Below are 14321 nucleotides of genomic sequence, written 5' to 3' on the forward strand. Positions count from 1 at the left end.
AGCCTTGTTTTGGATTTCAGCTGCAAACAATGCAAACACAGCAAGCTGTATTTTGAAGTCGAAAATCCATGCAGCTGGATTTATTCTTTGGGAGGAAGCTGTAAAAGCACTCTGACTCCATACACTTGGGCTGAATTTCATATTTGAGTGAAATCCAAATTACGTTCATCTCAGACTCCAGCTGAAGTTTCATCCTGTGCTGTCAGATGTGGACCCATCCACAACCAGCCTCTTTCAAAACCAGTGCCAGGAGACCTGGCATTCCAGTTTAACCTCCCTTTGTCTCCAACAGCTCCAAGGCACCATCCTGCAGTATGTGAAGACTCTGATTGAAGTAATGCCCAAGATCTGCCGCTTGCCAAGACATGAATATGGCTCTCCAGGTGGGTGTTGCTGGTAGGATCCTTCAGCAGGAGCTCAGCCACGTGTTGCTGCAGCATTTACTCAGGCCAAAATCGTGATTAATCCAGGCTGGGCACCTGTCCTGCCAGTGCCACTTAGAGCCAGGTTTGCTGGGACACTTTCAGCTGCTCTGCTGTTAACACTGGAACATGTATAGGAAACCTTTCCAGGAAATCTCCTGATGGAAATTTCCTTTTGAACACATAGGTGGCTGATAAGGGAATGACTTCTGGTAGCCTCTCTTATGTTTTCAGGATTCTGTAAGCTTTTGTGAGTTCACTGGTATTTTTAAATGCTCTGTTTAACTGCTGAAGAAATTTTTTGCAGCATTGCTGCAGTCAGAAACTGTGGCTGCTGTACGTGAGCCAGCACCAAGTCATCCATCACAGTCTGGAACCTCTTTCCTCCTCTGATGAAGAAATCCAGGGAGTTTTATATGACTTACTCCCCATTTCCCAAGGCTTACTGAAAGCAGGATAAGACACTGCATGTTAGTTTTTCCCAGTGCCAGTCTCTGTGTATCCATTTAGCAGCTGCAGTTTGTGATTAAGGGAATACCAGACACTGATCATCTTTTCATCCAAATTACCGGGAAGTGATTCCAATCTCTTTCTGCCTGTCCTTCCTTCTCTTTTAAGGAATCCTGGAGTTTTTCCACCACCAGCTGAAGGACATCATTGAGTATGCAGAGCTGAAGACTGACGTGTTCCAGAGCCTCAGAGAAGTGGGCAATGCCATTCTCTTCTGCCTCCTTATCGAGCAGGCTTTGGTAAGGCAAAACCCCCACACCAACATCGTACCCGAAATTTCCAGCTCAAGAGTAGAAGTGCAAGTGGGTTCTCCAGCAGAAGAGTTTGGGAAGTGTTACTTTCCAGCTTCTCATGTTCTCAGGGTCTCTGTGGGGCTGTGTTATTGGAGTCTGTGGGCATGTCCATGGGGATGGTGTGCATTGGCACTGGGTCAGGCCTCTGGGATGGCTGAATCTGAATACTGGAAGATCCAGATTTCATTCTTGGACTCAAAGCTGCCCCTTGTTTGTCCTGCTTAGAAATAAAACCAACTGGAGTTAATTTCTAGATTGTAAGCTCTCTGGGGCAGGCATCAATACTTTTTTATATACATATTTGTACAGTGAGAAGTAGATCTGATCCCTCTGCTCTTTTGGGGTGCCAGTGCAATGGAAACAACCTGGTTGATTGTAATGGTGAAATGGATAAAGCAATCCAACAGGAAGGAAATCTGCTGGTGATATATGGCCTAGGACATCTTCACTGAAAATTTGGCTGGAGTAACAACTTGGTATTGCCCCCTGCACAGGAGTTTTACACGTACACAAGTCTCTCAGCTCATGATGCCCTTACTAGTGTGGGGCAAAGGTTGTGACTGAGTGCCACTCATTTTTTTACCTCCTAGTTTTTCACAAATTCATTGCTTGGCAAATTTGTTATATCTCATAATTTAGCCCAGAGCCAACTGAGAAGTGCTCAACAACACAACTGTACGTTAAATGGGCATACTGTGTCATAATGGTTTGGGCAGGGCTGTTTTGGTTTTTCCAGAAATATTTCGAAATTACTTCCCTAGCATAAGACAGAATTTCCAAGCAAAAGCAGGAGTTTTGTTCAGAGCAAAGCTATAAGAAAGTTCAAAGATTCCAAGTTTCATCTGGCCATAGAGCACAGAGAAAACTAAAAGTCTCTGCATGACCTCAAAATGGATATTTCTGCCCTTGCCTTTACATTCTAACTCCTGATCTAGAGACTTTTAATTCTTGGGATAGTGTATCAAACACATTCAGTGAGCAGTGGTTGCACAATATGAAGAAGACAAGAGATGTATGTGTATCACCCAGCAGCTTGGCTGTTGTAGAATTTTATATAATGACCAGAGTTGCCAACTATATTCTGGCAGTTTGTGTTCCTTTTGTGGCTTTGTCAGTGCTTCCTGCTGTTCCCAGTGTTGGGTTTTCTGCTGGATGTACTGCATTTGCCTTTCTTATCACATCTTTAATGGGACACTCAAGGGACATGGTGGTTTCTTTAGAAATCTTTCATTTCAATGCAGAAATGTTCCTTCAGTCCCAGGAACTGTACATCAGCAGTGTACTGGCATTTTAGAAAAGCAGAAAATAAAGATGATGGGAATTTGGGGATCCCTTAAGGAAGGCTGCCCATCAAAGTCCACATCTGCCTACCTTCTATGCCAGACAAAGTCTCTCCCTCTTGGATCCTCTGTTTTTCCTTGCAGTAATAGGCTCAGAATACAAAGCCAGTTTGCATGCAGTGGGCACTGGTTCCCACTTGCTGGAGGATGTCAGATGCACAGAGCCATCACAGAACAAGATTTTCCCTCTAATGGAGCTCTTGTGCAGCAGGAGGAATTGCTTTTATACTGCAATTACCTTCAGCGCTGTCTGAGTGATCTAAGGCTTGTGGTATTTGCTGGCAAAAATGGCTCTGATGCAGATGTCCAGCCTGCTGCATTTTACCCCCTTTTTATTGTTTAAGTTTGAGGAACGAGGGGTTGCTTGGGATGAAATTTCTAAGCAGAGTTTGTGCTCTCGGTTAATGGGCCTTGGGGAAGAGGTCTGTTAATAACACGACTAATTTTGGGACAGATATGAGGTGAATGCAGGCTGCAAATGGCTGAAAATGCTCACTTTATTAGAGGAAAACAGCACTGGAAGAACATTCACCTAGGAATGAACAAAAATGACCAAGGTGGCAGGCCCACTCCGTTAGCATCAGCACCTCTGTGCCCGTGGAGGGGCCCCAGACTGTTCCTGTCCCTCCAGCACTGTGTCACAAACTGCACTCCCACAAACTTGCTCTCATCCCAGCATCCATGCGCCAGTGCAGCCTCCTGCAGCTCCATGCTCTGCTGTCCTGCTGGCTGGAAGGGTGGTGTCCAGCCCTGCATCCCAAACAGGCCCAGCCGAGCCATTCCATGCGGGCCCCGGGTTCCTCCTGCTGCGCTGTCATGATCTGCTTCCCAGTGTGTCTACATCTCTCCAGTGAGCTCAGAACTGAAAGCATGTCCTGGGAGTAGGCTTTGGCAGGAGCAGGCTGATGCCTTGTCGTGACACGATGCCTCTGTGTTGAACAGCTTTGGTTTCCTCGCTGCTGTTTCCCATTGCAGACTCGTGTACAATGTACTGTCGGCCATCGCTCCTCAGTCTCCACCTGCCTATTTCTAGGTTTCTCCTCCTTGTGCATCTGTGTTTGGGATTATTTTTTTCTCAAGTGCATTGGCATGCATCCCCTCAGGTGGCATCTCATGGTGTTATTCCTCTCTGGACTTCTGTTTTATTCTTCCTGGTGCCTGCACCACTGGGATTCTGATAGCCCTGGCTGAAAACACCACACCAACAACCAAATAATTTCAGAGCAGTTATGATGTGCCTATTTGCAGAACAGCCATATATCAGTATATTTTTCATGTCCACTTCCTAAAATAACTAAGCCAAAGGGTAATTTCCACCTGGGCACTCTCTTAAAGAACAGGCTGCAGGAGTTCCTTTAGGGTAAGATGAAATAGAAACCTCCATATTCTCTATCCCCCTCTTACTTTCAGGGCTAGTAAGTAGGACAGAAAATCAGTATAAAGGTCTGGCCTTATACAGGCAGGAAGTAACTTATTTGAGTTAGGGAAACTTCCTGACTGAAGCTGAAGTGTTACTTCCAGTTTTAGGTCATTTCAGTTCAAACACTGGAGTTACTACAGAGCTGGGTTGGATCTGAATAGGTGCTGTAGGTGTGAACTGTTGTAGTGTTGCCCAGGCCCCTGAGCCATTCACTCTCCCCCATAGGTATTTTTTAACTTACTTTATCTTTCTTTCTTCCTGCCTCAGTCCCAGGAAGAAGTTTGTGATTTGCTGCATGCTGCTCCCTTCCAAAATATTTTGCCCAGGGTCTACATCAAAGGTAAGAAGCTGAGAGGGAAGCAGTGGGCAGACTCAGAGGTCTCTGCCCAGAGGCTGTTTTCTCTCCCATCTCTGCTGAGGATTAGCTCTGACCCTGCTTCCCCCTCCAAACAGATCAGTGGATACAGCCAAACATCAGGTGCAAACAAAAGCCAGGGGTGCATTTCCTGTAGCATAGTTACAACCTGAAACCTCAGTGAGTTCGGGGGTTCCCTTAAGGTCTGGAAGCCATTTCACAGCCTCTTAGGAGAATGGCAGCATGAAATGTCCATCTCAGCAGGAGTACTAGGGACGTGCTTTGGACATGTGTGATAAAGCTGCTGCTGAGACTGCACTCGCCCATCCCTCCCTTCTCCGCATCACTGGCCCCTCATTGCTGTCGGTTTGGCTCCCTGATCCCACAGTCTCCTCGGATGGTTGCTGGGGGGCAGCTCTGAGCAAACTCGGCGGAAAGTTGCGGGGTCTCCACTTCCTCCTCTCATTTCACTGTTTGCTGCTCGCTTGACAGAAGGAGAACGCTTGGAGGTGCGCATGAAGCGTCTCGAAGCCAAGTATGCCCCACTTCACCTGGTTCCCCTAATAGAGAGGCTGGGCACTCCGCAGGTAAGGATTGCATTGGAAGGGATGGCTGTTGGAAACTCGTAGCAGTCCCCACACGGCCTGCTTGGCCTTGGGAAAAGTGATCCTTTTAATTATTGATTGATTGATTTTTCCACCAATTGGACGAGCAAATCTGAATCCTTGCCCGAGCAAACACTCTGAAGGGAAATTTGTGAGCAGGTCCAGGGACCACACACAATTTGTGTGTTGCGGCCTCCAGTCAGGAGAGCTGGCAGGGAGCTGTAAGGCAAGTGTGCTAGAAGCCAGTTCTGAATCAGAACAGCTCCAAAACCCTCTTCAACTCCACTTAAAAAAGACGGAGAATTGCTGGAGTGGTTTGAGGAAAATCTTTGCAGAGCTGTCCTAACAATCAATTGCCATCGCTTTTGGGGATCCCATTTTAGGACTGCAGTGGGGTCCATTTGAGCTCATCCCTGTCAAGGAATACATCTGAGAATGGTTTCCCTCCTAGCACATGCTTAGAGCTTCAGCACATGCTTAAAATTATGGCTCCATTTAAGTATCTTCTTGACATGGGTCTCAGCTTGGGAAAGATCTCTTGTGCAGAAACTCAGTATTGTTTAAAATATCTCCCTAGCCTGATCAGTGTAATGGGCAAAATTTGAGCTCCATTGATAGTAATAATCAAACTTCAAGTGCCCATTTACTTGGGGTTGATGGGATAAAAATCTTTCAAGTATCAAATGAATCAACACCCTTTTCCTGTAATGTACTGATGAGGGAATGGAACGAACACTCAGCTGGTGTAGGAGGTGACAGATCTGTGGCAGGCAGAAAGTGGTTGATATTTTTTCCTGTATTTTTTCTCATGGATCAAGGACATTTTGAACTTTGCATCATTGGAAATCATCTAAAACAGCGAAATTGGCTGGATAACTGAGGACTTTATCTTACTTTGTAGACACTTCCTTTTTAAGGAGACACTCAAGAAAAACAATTCACCTCTGTGTTTTTGTGTCTTTGTGTTGGTCTTTCTATCTCTCCTTCTTTCCATGCAAAATCATCATTGAATTCTGCTATTAGAGTCCACTCGTTGCTTATCTCTGCTGTAGTTATAATGGTGATGAAAACAAAAGATATCTCATGTCCCACTAAAAAAGTTATTTTACTGTAAAGTGTTCCCATATTCATCACTCAGGTACGGTTGGGTACCAGATTTTTTTTTTGAGCTCAAATGTAAATGAACACAAGAATTGCTTTCTATAGGTGCCTCCATAGCTTCTAAGCTTGCTCCTTTTATGCAGTTTTGGACATGCATTTTGGAAATGCAGTTTTGGACACAGGCCATACAGGATTTTTTCCTACAGAATGCATAAATGCCTTGTAACAATTGTCCAAAATAAGGTGAAGTTGCCTGCTCGAAGCCTCTCCCAAAAGGTGGCCCCATGCATGTTATAGTGGGGATCTATGGGTTTTTGCAGGTTTTGGGTAGGGTTCTGTCACGTTCACCAGTAAACAAGCTGTAAAAGAGGTTCAAAAACTGGAAAATCAAAACTGGATTTGTGTAATGGCAGTGATTATGCCAATGATTGCTGTAGATAATTACTTTGCATTGGAAATCCAGAAGCAGCTGTTTGGTGGACAATTTATAAAGAACCAGGGAGGTCAAAGTGGTTCATTAAAGGAATCCTCTCCCCTTTAATGCTGACCATAAAGGTATTTAGTAAGAGGTTTTCAAAAGTGCTTGGTCAGTCTGGTTTCTTCTCTGGAAATAATGAGAGCATTTGCTTCTGAAGACAGAAGGAGTAATTGAGTCAGCACAGTGGCATCCTGTAGCAATTTACCTTGAGAGCATCCTTCCTCTCCTGATCTTAGAAATCAGTGGGGCCCCAGACTGTGAGGCAGCTCTGAACACGGGATCAACAGCTCTCCAGCTGCTTTGCCTGTGTTAAGATATCCACCCTAGGATGGTAGTCCTGTATCAAAGACTGGTCTTACTGTGATGAATCTTAGAATCAAATTCTGTCTGTGAATGTGCATAACTGAGTGGCACTACCTACACTGAAAGGCAGATGCATCTCTTTCTAAATTAAGATTTCTTCAGAAATCGTGTACTAAGATCACTGGGAAAGTTTATTCTCAAAAGCGCCCCTTTTATCACTATGTTTTAGCAAACAGTAATGCTAACACCTAATTTACATTTGAAATGGCTCTGTTTCTACTGTGCCCTCATTTTGCCATGATAGACCAGTGTGTGCAGATCTGTGCCCATAAGGGCTGGGAGCAGGTGAGGAGAAGGACACTGTACAGCCTTTAGCTAAAAAGCTGGATGAAATAAACCTTTACTTGCCAAGCAAACACAGGCAGGTGTGTGCCATGGAACCAGTGATACTGTTCCTGCTTTTAACAGATCAAGGGATCTCAGACCAAACGTGGCCTCTGTGATGACAGCTTTCCCTTGATATTTGCTATTAGTTGAACACTAATTGAGCTGAGGTCCCCAGAACATCCTTGAAATTGTGGCACAAGCAAGAATTGAAATGCTTCTAATTTCAAGAGCAACCAAGCTAAAAATGCTTGAGGTTACTGCCAGCATAAATTGATAATCAGGAATGGGGATGTGCAGGCACATTCATGCATTTTTCAGAGTGGAATGAAGATGACCCAAGTAAACCAAGCATAATTCATGTTCTTAATGTCTGGCTAGGACATGTGCCTGCTCTTTGTCCCAGCTGCTGCGAGTCCCCATCGTGACTGATTGGGATAACATTTTTATAGGCATTGCTGGAAATGGAGCAAATGCTTAAAAACTGCTTAAAGCTCCAGGAAGTCCTCTGGGATAGGCAGGGTCTCAGTCAATGTCACACTTGTTCTGTGTGCCTGTTCCAGAGTGGTGAAGTGGTGGGAGGGGTGAAGGCTGCCTGTGCAGTCACTCCTCTGCCGAGGTGAGCACGGCAGAGCCAGAGCCTCCCACAGCCACAGGCACGGCTCTGACAGCACCCAGCTCCCATTGCATGAGTTAGTTTTGGCAGCACTGCAAAGAGAAGTCAGTCCTGCCACTGGAACAGGAGGAAATGGGGCAGCTGAGAGGATACCAGGGCAGTGAGAGACCCCCACACATGGACCACTCAGTGAGCTTGGGGGAAGACACTGCTTGCTTGTTTTAAATCCCCTCCCCCCCCTTTTTTTTGTCCTCTTGGGGAGCAGTGGGGCTGAAATGAAGTTAATTCTCTTTTAATTTGCCTCTAGTGCAAAAGCCAAAATAACTTCATCCAGTGGAGCTATTCCAAATTTGTATATCTAAATCTGAGCGGGGATGTCACAGAAATTATCCACGTGTGCAAAGCTTCCACATCTGGGAAAAAATTATTTGGCTTTCTTATAAACCACAAGTTTTTCAGTATCAAGTTTGCAGTGGCTTCTCATCTTCCTCAGAGCTTTTTAACCCTAACTACAAAAGAAATCAAGAAAGCCATAGGCTATCTGCATTTTGAAGAGATGATGACAATGTCCTAGGAAGCAAAATGTCCCTGTTCTCTCCTGTTTTATCTTCATAATCTGCAGAAATCATGAGACAAAACCCATTAAACAAATCATGAAATGAAAATCTTGAAACGCTGAGTAGCACTAACAGGGCAGAGCGCATGCTAGCAGAATTAAGGATCAGTATTTCTGGTCAGAGCTTTGCCTTCAGCTCTGGTGTTCTGACGTACATAGTTACTCCAAAAGATTCTGAGGTCGGTGAAATAGAGCAGAGCACCACATTAATCCTCCTGTCTGAGGGATGAGCATTCTCTGGTGGGAAGTGCCATGGGAGCAGCCATCAGAGGTAAGGCTGGACCTCCCACGAGGAGCCTGGGGAGAGGCCAGGCAGCGTTAAACCCGGTGGGTATGGGTCACATCCTCACTGTGTCCCTCCGGCTGTCCCCATCCTCAGCAAATAGCCATCGCCCGGGAGGGGGACCTGCTGACCAAGGAGCGGCTGTGCTGCGGGCTCTCCATGTTCGAGGTGATCCTGACGCGCATCCGGAGCTACCTGCAGGACCCCATCTGGCGCGGGCCGCCCCCCACCAACGGCGTCATGCACGTGGACGAGTGCGTGGAGTTCCACCGGCTCTGGAGCGCCATGCAGTTCGTGTACTGCATCCCCGTGGGCACCAACGAGTTCACGGCAGAGTGAGTGTCCCCGGCCCCCGGGTGCCCTCGGCTGCAGGGAGAGCCGCTGTGGAGGTGGAGGGGGAATGTGGGTCCTTGGTGAAAGGACTTGGTGGTGCTCAGTTTTGTGTTGGAACAGCTGGAGGAAAGAGAAAGGTAAAGGGACGTGCCCAAGGTGACAAGACCAACAACCTAATACTGTGTCCTCACCTGTCTTACCCCTTGGTTCATCCTACACAGCCTGGCCTGGGTGTAATTCTGTATTATCTCCTTCTGGGTTCATTTTCTCTAGGTGTATACTCACTTTCTAGGAGCAGGACTGAATGCGATTTCCCTGGAAGTTCACCAGAGAAAGTTCCTGGTGCCATGGTGTACTTCTCTTGCCTAACTCTATTCTGTCATGTCTCCCCACCCATCACCCTGCTCCTCCCTCCAGGCAGTGCTTTGGAGATGGTCTGAACTGGGCAGGTTGCTCTATCATTGTTCTCCTTGGACAGCAACGGCGCTTTGACCTCTTCGACTTCTGCTACCACCTGCTGAAGGTGCAGAGGCAGGATGGGAAAGATGAAATCATAAAAAACGTGGTAAGTTGAAGGGTGAGGTCCCAAAGGACCCAAACCAGCGCACTTCTTTCTGTTTTCTATCCTGCTTTGCCCAAACTCATCAATTACAGCAAAGCCTGGTGTTAATCTTATTCCTATTGGCTCCCCTTGCTGTAAGGTTTCCATCTGCAGAGAGGCCAAGGTTTTAATTGGCTTGAAAATCAAATCCTTTTTCTCCCAAAGCTTTTCCCTTCTTCCTGGGGTTGGGAAGCTGGAGCTGAGGAGCTGGTATTTCCAGCAACCATCCTGTGATCTCGCTGGCTTTATCAATAAGCAGCTGGGAGCCTAGACTTTGGAGTGGTTAACTGAGGACCACTCAGTGATCCTGTTAATGCTCTGTCTTGAGTCATCAAACCCAATAATGAAGCGAGTCACCGGTCCCTGCGAGGTGCTAAGTGGAACAGGAACATGTGTTAGAGCTGCTTTGCCTTAGCAGAGCTTTCCAGCAGCAGGGCACAGGTGCTGCTGCTTCCTAGCTGGTCAGATGACATAAGACCCTTCATGTACTGTTTCTCTCCCTCACCATCCCTCCAGCCCTTGAAGAAGATGGCCGACAGGATCAGGAAGTACCAGATCCTGAACAACGAGATCTTTGCCATCCTGAACAAGTACATGAAGTCGGTGGAAACAGACAGTTCCACGGTGGAGCACGTGCGCTGCTTCCAGCCCCCCATCCACCAGTCGCTGGCCACCACCTGCTAGTGTGGACACGGACCCTGCATGGGTTGGGAAGGGAGCAGGGACTGAACCCAAACCAGCTGGGAGGGGTAAACTTGATGGTGTGAGGCCTGACAAGGGAGTGAGGCTGGGTCTGCCTCTCCACACGAGGACACACCTTCCCCTCGCCCCGTTTGAGTGCATGTTCCTCTGTACCATCCCTGTGATCGGTTTTACTCGTAGCTTTCGGACTTGAGGGGGGGTTGGGGGTGGGTGGGCAAAATGTGCTTTTCTTCCATGAAGTGGTCCAGTTTTCCCTGTGATTCACCCAGTCCACACACTCTCTGAAGCCATACTGCAGCCTCGGGAGATCTCCACGCTCTCACAGCGCTGGGAACCCGCTCCCAACGCAGAAGCAGTGGGACAAATCAACACCCCCGTGACATGTGCCACCAGCCATGGAGCAGGAGGGGCTGAAGACAAGTCCCTGATCCACTCTTTGAGGGGAAGAAGGGATGAAGGCAGGATGTCACCCATGGCAGTGCCCTGAGGATTGAGTGCTGGGTGCAGAGCAGCCCTGCCAGGCTGGTTGTGGATGGATGCCTCACCCAGCTTTGTGCTCTTTGCTGTGTCTTTGGCCTTTCCAGCAGTTGTTTCCATGAGTTCTGGCATGTGGGCTTGAGGATAGCAATGATGCAGTCACCAGATAACTCCTCAGCACTTCAGACAGCTGGGGAAACAGAAAAGAGCCTGGCCTTTTCCATGCTATGGGACATCCACTTATTTTAATGCAGAGGTTCTCCCTTGAAGACTCATCTTCCATGGACTAAACCAGATTTCCTGTGGACTACAAAAGACGCTGCATTCATGTGAATGTGCTCTCAAACATATTAATTTGGGTGGAAATAATCACTGGTGCTGACAGGATGCAGTGTAGTTACCTTGAACATATGGGATCATTGTTCTTCAGCCAAGGGTGAGAGCCAGGGTGTGTAATCTGTGTGTGTTTCTGGGATGCTGTTTTCCCTTGGTTTAGAAAATTCCTAGTGGCACAGCAAACAAATACCTTTCTCCAGAGAATGGTGACTACCAGCAGGGCTTAGGAAACTTCCCATCACTCAGAAATTATGTGATTGTTTAGAAAAGATAAAATACAGGATAAGCTTTAAGAAATACCCAGAATTTTCCAAGTTCAGAGATGTTCAGAGAGAACACTGGAGTCTGTTGCCTTCTCCCACTCAGCTAATCTAAGATCCCTGGATATTGACAACAAATTCAAATTGAACTTCAAGAAGGATTTCATAACTCCTGGTCTAACCTGTTTCTAACCCTCAGCAGGGTCATTGGAGTGATACAAAAGCTTGTGCTTGATGTGAAAGGAGATCAAACCATGTGCTCCAAGAGAAAATGATGCCAGCCTCACAACTGGCAGTGTTTCCTCAGCTCTAGCCTGGCCACAGCAAAAATTGCTGTATCCAGATGTGATAATATATATTTATTCCATGCATTTCATCATGCCTTGTAAACTGCATGCTGTTACAGATGTTAAAAAGGCAGAGCCTGGGCATTTATTCTCTCAGAGAGAACATATAATTAATTAGTAGAAATATCTGAGCTGGAGTTTTTGTCTTCAGAAACAACAGCCAGCAAACTACTGCTGGCAAGAGGAGATCTTGGTGTGTGGCATGAGTTTGTGCTCCCAGACTCTCATCACCTACTCCCTTGATAATCAATAATCAATACCCCACACTGACAAGTGATGGGCATTTTCACACCTTGAGTTTCCTTTTATTACTGAGAGAGACCTTTTCAGCTGCAGGGAGGAAATTGTGCAGCACACTAATCTGAAAGTAAAATGAAATCTCAGGAAGTCTGGCTGAAATCTTGGAGTGGCAGGAAAGGACCCAGCCCAACAAGGCAAGTTCTTTCCTCTGTGTCTGAGGAAGAGCAGCAGAAGAGCATCTGGGGCTTGCTCTCTACTCGTTCTTTCCCTAAGGATGTCAGTTCTGGCATTCCATCATGAGCCAACACTTCTACACTACTGGCGTGAGGGAATCTAGAGTTATATATTTTTAAAAGGAAGAGAAGAATCAAGCACTTTATTTTTTGTGGAAAACAAAATGCGAGGAAGATAGATCCAACCAAGATCCTATTTTTCCTGACCTAAATAGCAAGTGCTTGTTATTTTGGTATGAAAGTCTTGCTGAAAAGTTGGCACAAGTCCCTGTCTGGCTTTCAGAGCCACCTCTAGGCACAGCACAAATTAGGTGTCCTATTACATCTGACAAGCTTTGGAATGCTGGAGTCTTTCTGGAAACCAGCATGAACAAGAAGTTGCTACAAAAGGATGAACTGTACCAAATGGCCCAGTCTCAACTACCTAGACAAAATGGGATGTAGTAAGGTGAATTCAAATCCCTCTTTTCATCAGTTTAGGTCTGGAGTGAGTCATGAGATATTTCACCTAATAATCTATAAATCTGTTTGCATTCTTTTCCTGTAGTTTTGCCATAATTCCCTGTAATCCTGCAGAACACAGCTGCATTGGAAAGCTGTTGTACTTGTACAGGTACTTGAAAGAACAAGTACTTGAAATCTGTTTGTTGCCCTCGGATTTGCTAGTAAAAATGTAAAATCCCTCCAGATTCCAAGGGATTACATGTTTTGAGCAAAACGTCAAAGTGCATGAACAAAATGTAAAGTGTTTTGACTGTAGTGTAGGCAGATCTTTTTCCTTGTTGCTCAAGTAGTATGAGATACCAGCCAGTAATAATCACAGTCTTAATTTCTGAGATTTGATGTTACTGTCCTTTGATTGTCTCAAGGATTAAGATACTCCTTAGCTTCAGTTTTCTCACCCTCTTTGTCTGTATATGAGAAAGGTCCAGGCTTAGGTCTTTAAATGACTCCATGAAAATTGATTTTTTTTCCTCCAGTGCTTTTTTAAATGTCATGATTGTTAATGGAAATAGGGAGCAAATTTGTAAGAGTAGGGTTAAATAGTTACAGATTGCCAGGGGGTCAGGGATATTCCCCACACTTGCAGACTTTCTGCCAACTTAGGGAGTCTTCCTTGCAGATGTGCTTCAGTCCTGTATTTTTCAGTCTTTTACAACCTGCAGACTTCTAATGTTGTTTTCTTAGGGAAGTGTTGACACCTATTTGAATTCTCCTAGGTCCACTAACAGTGGACTTGCTTTTTATTATCTGTATTTTCCTGCTTATGCTAAAGTAGTCTGCAAACTGCCCAGCACTCACCAGCCACCACTTGGACTGTCCACTCCAAAGACAAGTTGTTGGCTCCGTAGAGGAATTACAGGGAGGAGAAAGGATGGTCTGTGTCATGAATGAAGTCAGACTGGGTTATTATAATGTTGCCTCTGGCTTTGCCATTATAAAGTGTGACTGTTGGCAGTGCACATGCTTTCCTGGGATGATGCTACACTTGACTTGCAATGCTGCAATAGAAAGGGGAAGCAAACTAGATCAAATTCAGCACTTCAGCGGTTTTCCTTTTAAATTCTGACAGCACTTAGTAGCACTGAACAATATTAGTCCTTTTCCTCCTGCATCACTCCAGTCCAGTAGGTTCATGTGTATTGGAGAACAAAAGAGACAAGAATCGAAGGTGTAAAAAACCAAGAAAATATTCTCAAAAACTGTTGTCAAATGTACCATATTTGTATGAAAAGCTGCTTGAGTTATTTTGTACAATGAATTTTATTTATGGTGAGGTATATTTACGCTTGTGATCTGATACAGTGTTAAATTTTTGATCCATATTTGCTATGCAGCTGAAGATGATATTTTTGTTTTGTATTATTATTTTTTGCTGTTGTTCGAAAATTCAGCCAACAGAAGCTTCCATCTCCATTAGAAGTGCTTCTGCAAGAGTAAAGCATCTGATACCTGGTGATATGTCCCGTAACACAGCAACCAACAATGTGTACAACAAATGTGGGATGACTTTTGTGATGAAGAGAAATAAAAATTGGGCTCATTCATGAAATGGGCAGAATTTA

The 14321-nt window shown here is 45.5% G+C and overlaps 1 protein-coding gene across 4 annotated transcripts in view; it reads left to right on the forward strand.

Moving 5' to 3' along the window:
- The window catches only part of CYFIP2 (cytoplasmic FMR1 interacting protein 2), a 49962-nt gene extending 35641 nt beyond the window's left edge, over positions 1–14321 (forward strand). For 2 of the 4 annotated variants that reach the window (XM_039701407.1, XM_039701411.1), the window contains exons 25-31: positions 293–383; positions 1041–1171; positions 4253–4325; positions 4833–4927; positions 8823–9061; positions 9477–9624; positions 10177–14321. In XM_039701407.1, the coding sequence (XP_039557341.1) occupies positions 293–383; positions 1041–1171; positions 4253–4325; positions 4833–4927; positions 8823–9061; positions 9477–9624; positions 10177–10344 (945 nt within the window). In that variant the 3' untranslated portion in view covers positions 10345–14321. The remainder of the gene's footprint in view (positions 1–292; positions 384–1040; positions 1172–4252; positions 4326–4832; positions 4928–8822; positions 9062–9476; positions 9625–10176) is intronic. The other 2 variants (XM_039701408.1, XM_039701412.1) reach the window with 2 other exon arrangements.

Source organism: Passer montanus, unplaced genomic scaffold (assembly GCF_014805655.1).
Source record: "Passer montanus isolate IOZ18808 unplaced genomic scaffold, ASM1480565v1 scaffold15, whole genome shotgun sequence".
Taxonomy (NCBI): domain Eukaryota; kingdom Metazoa; phylum Chordata; class Aves; order Passeriformes; family Passeridae; genus Passer; species Passer montanus.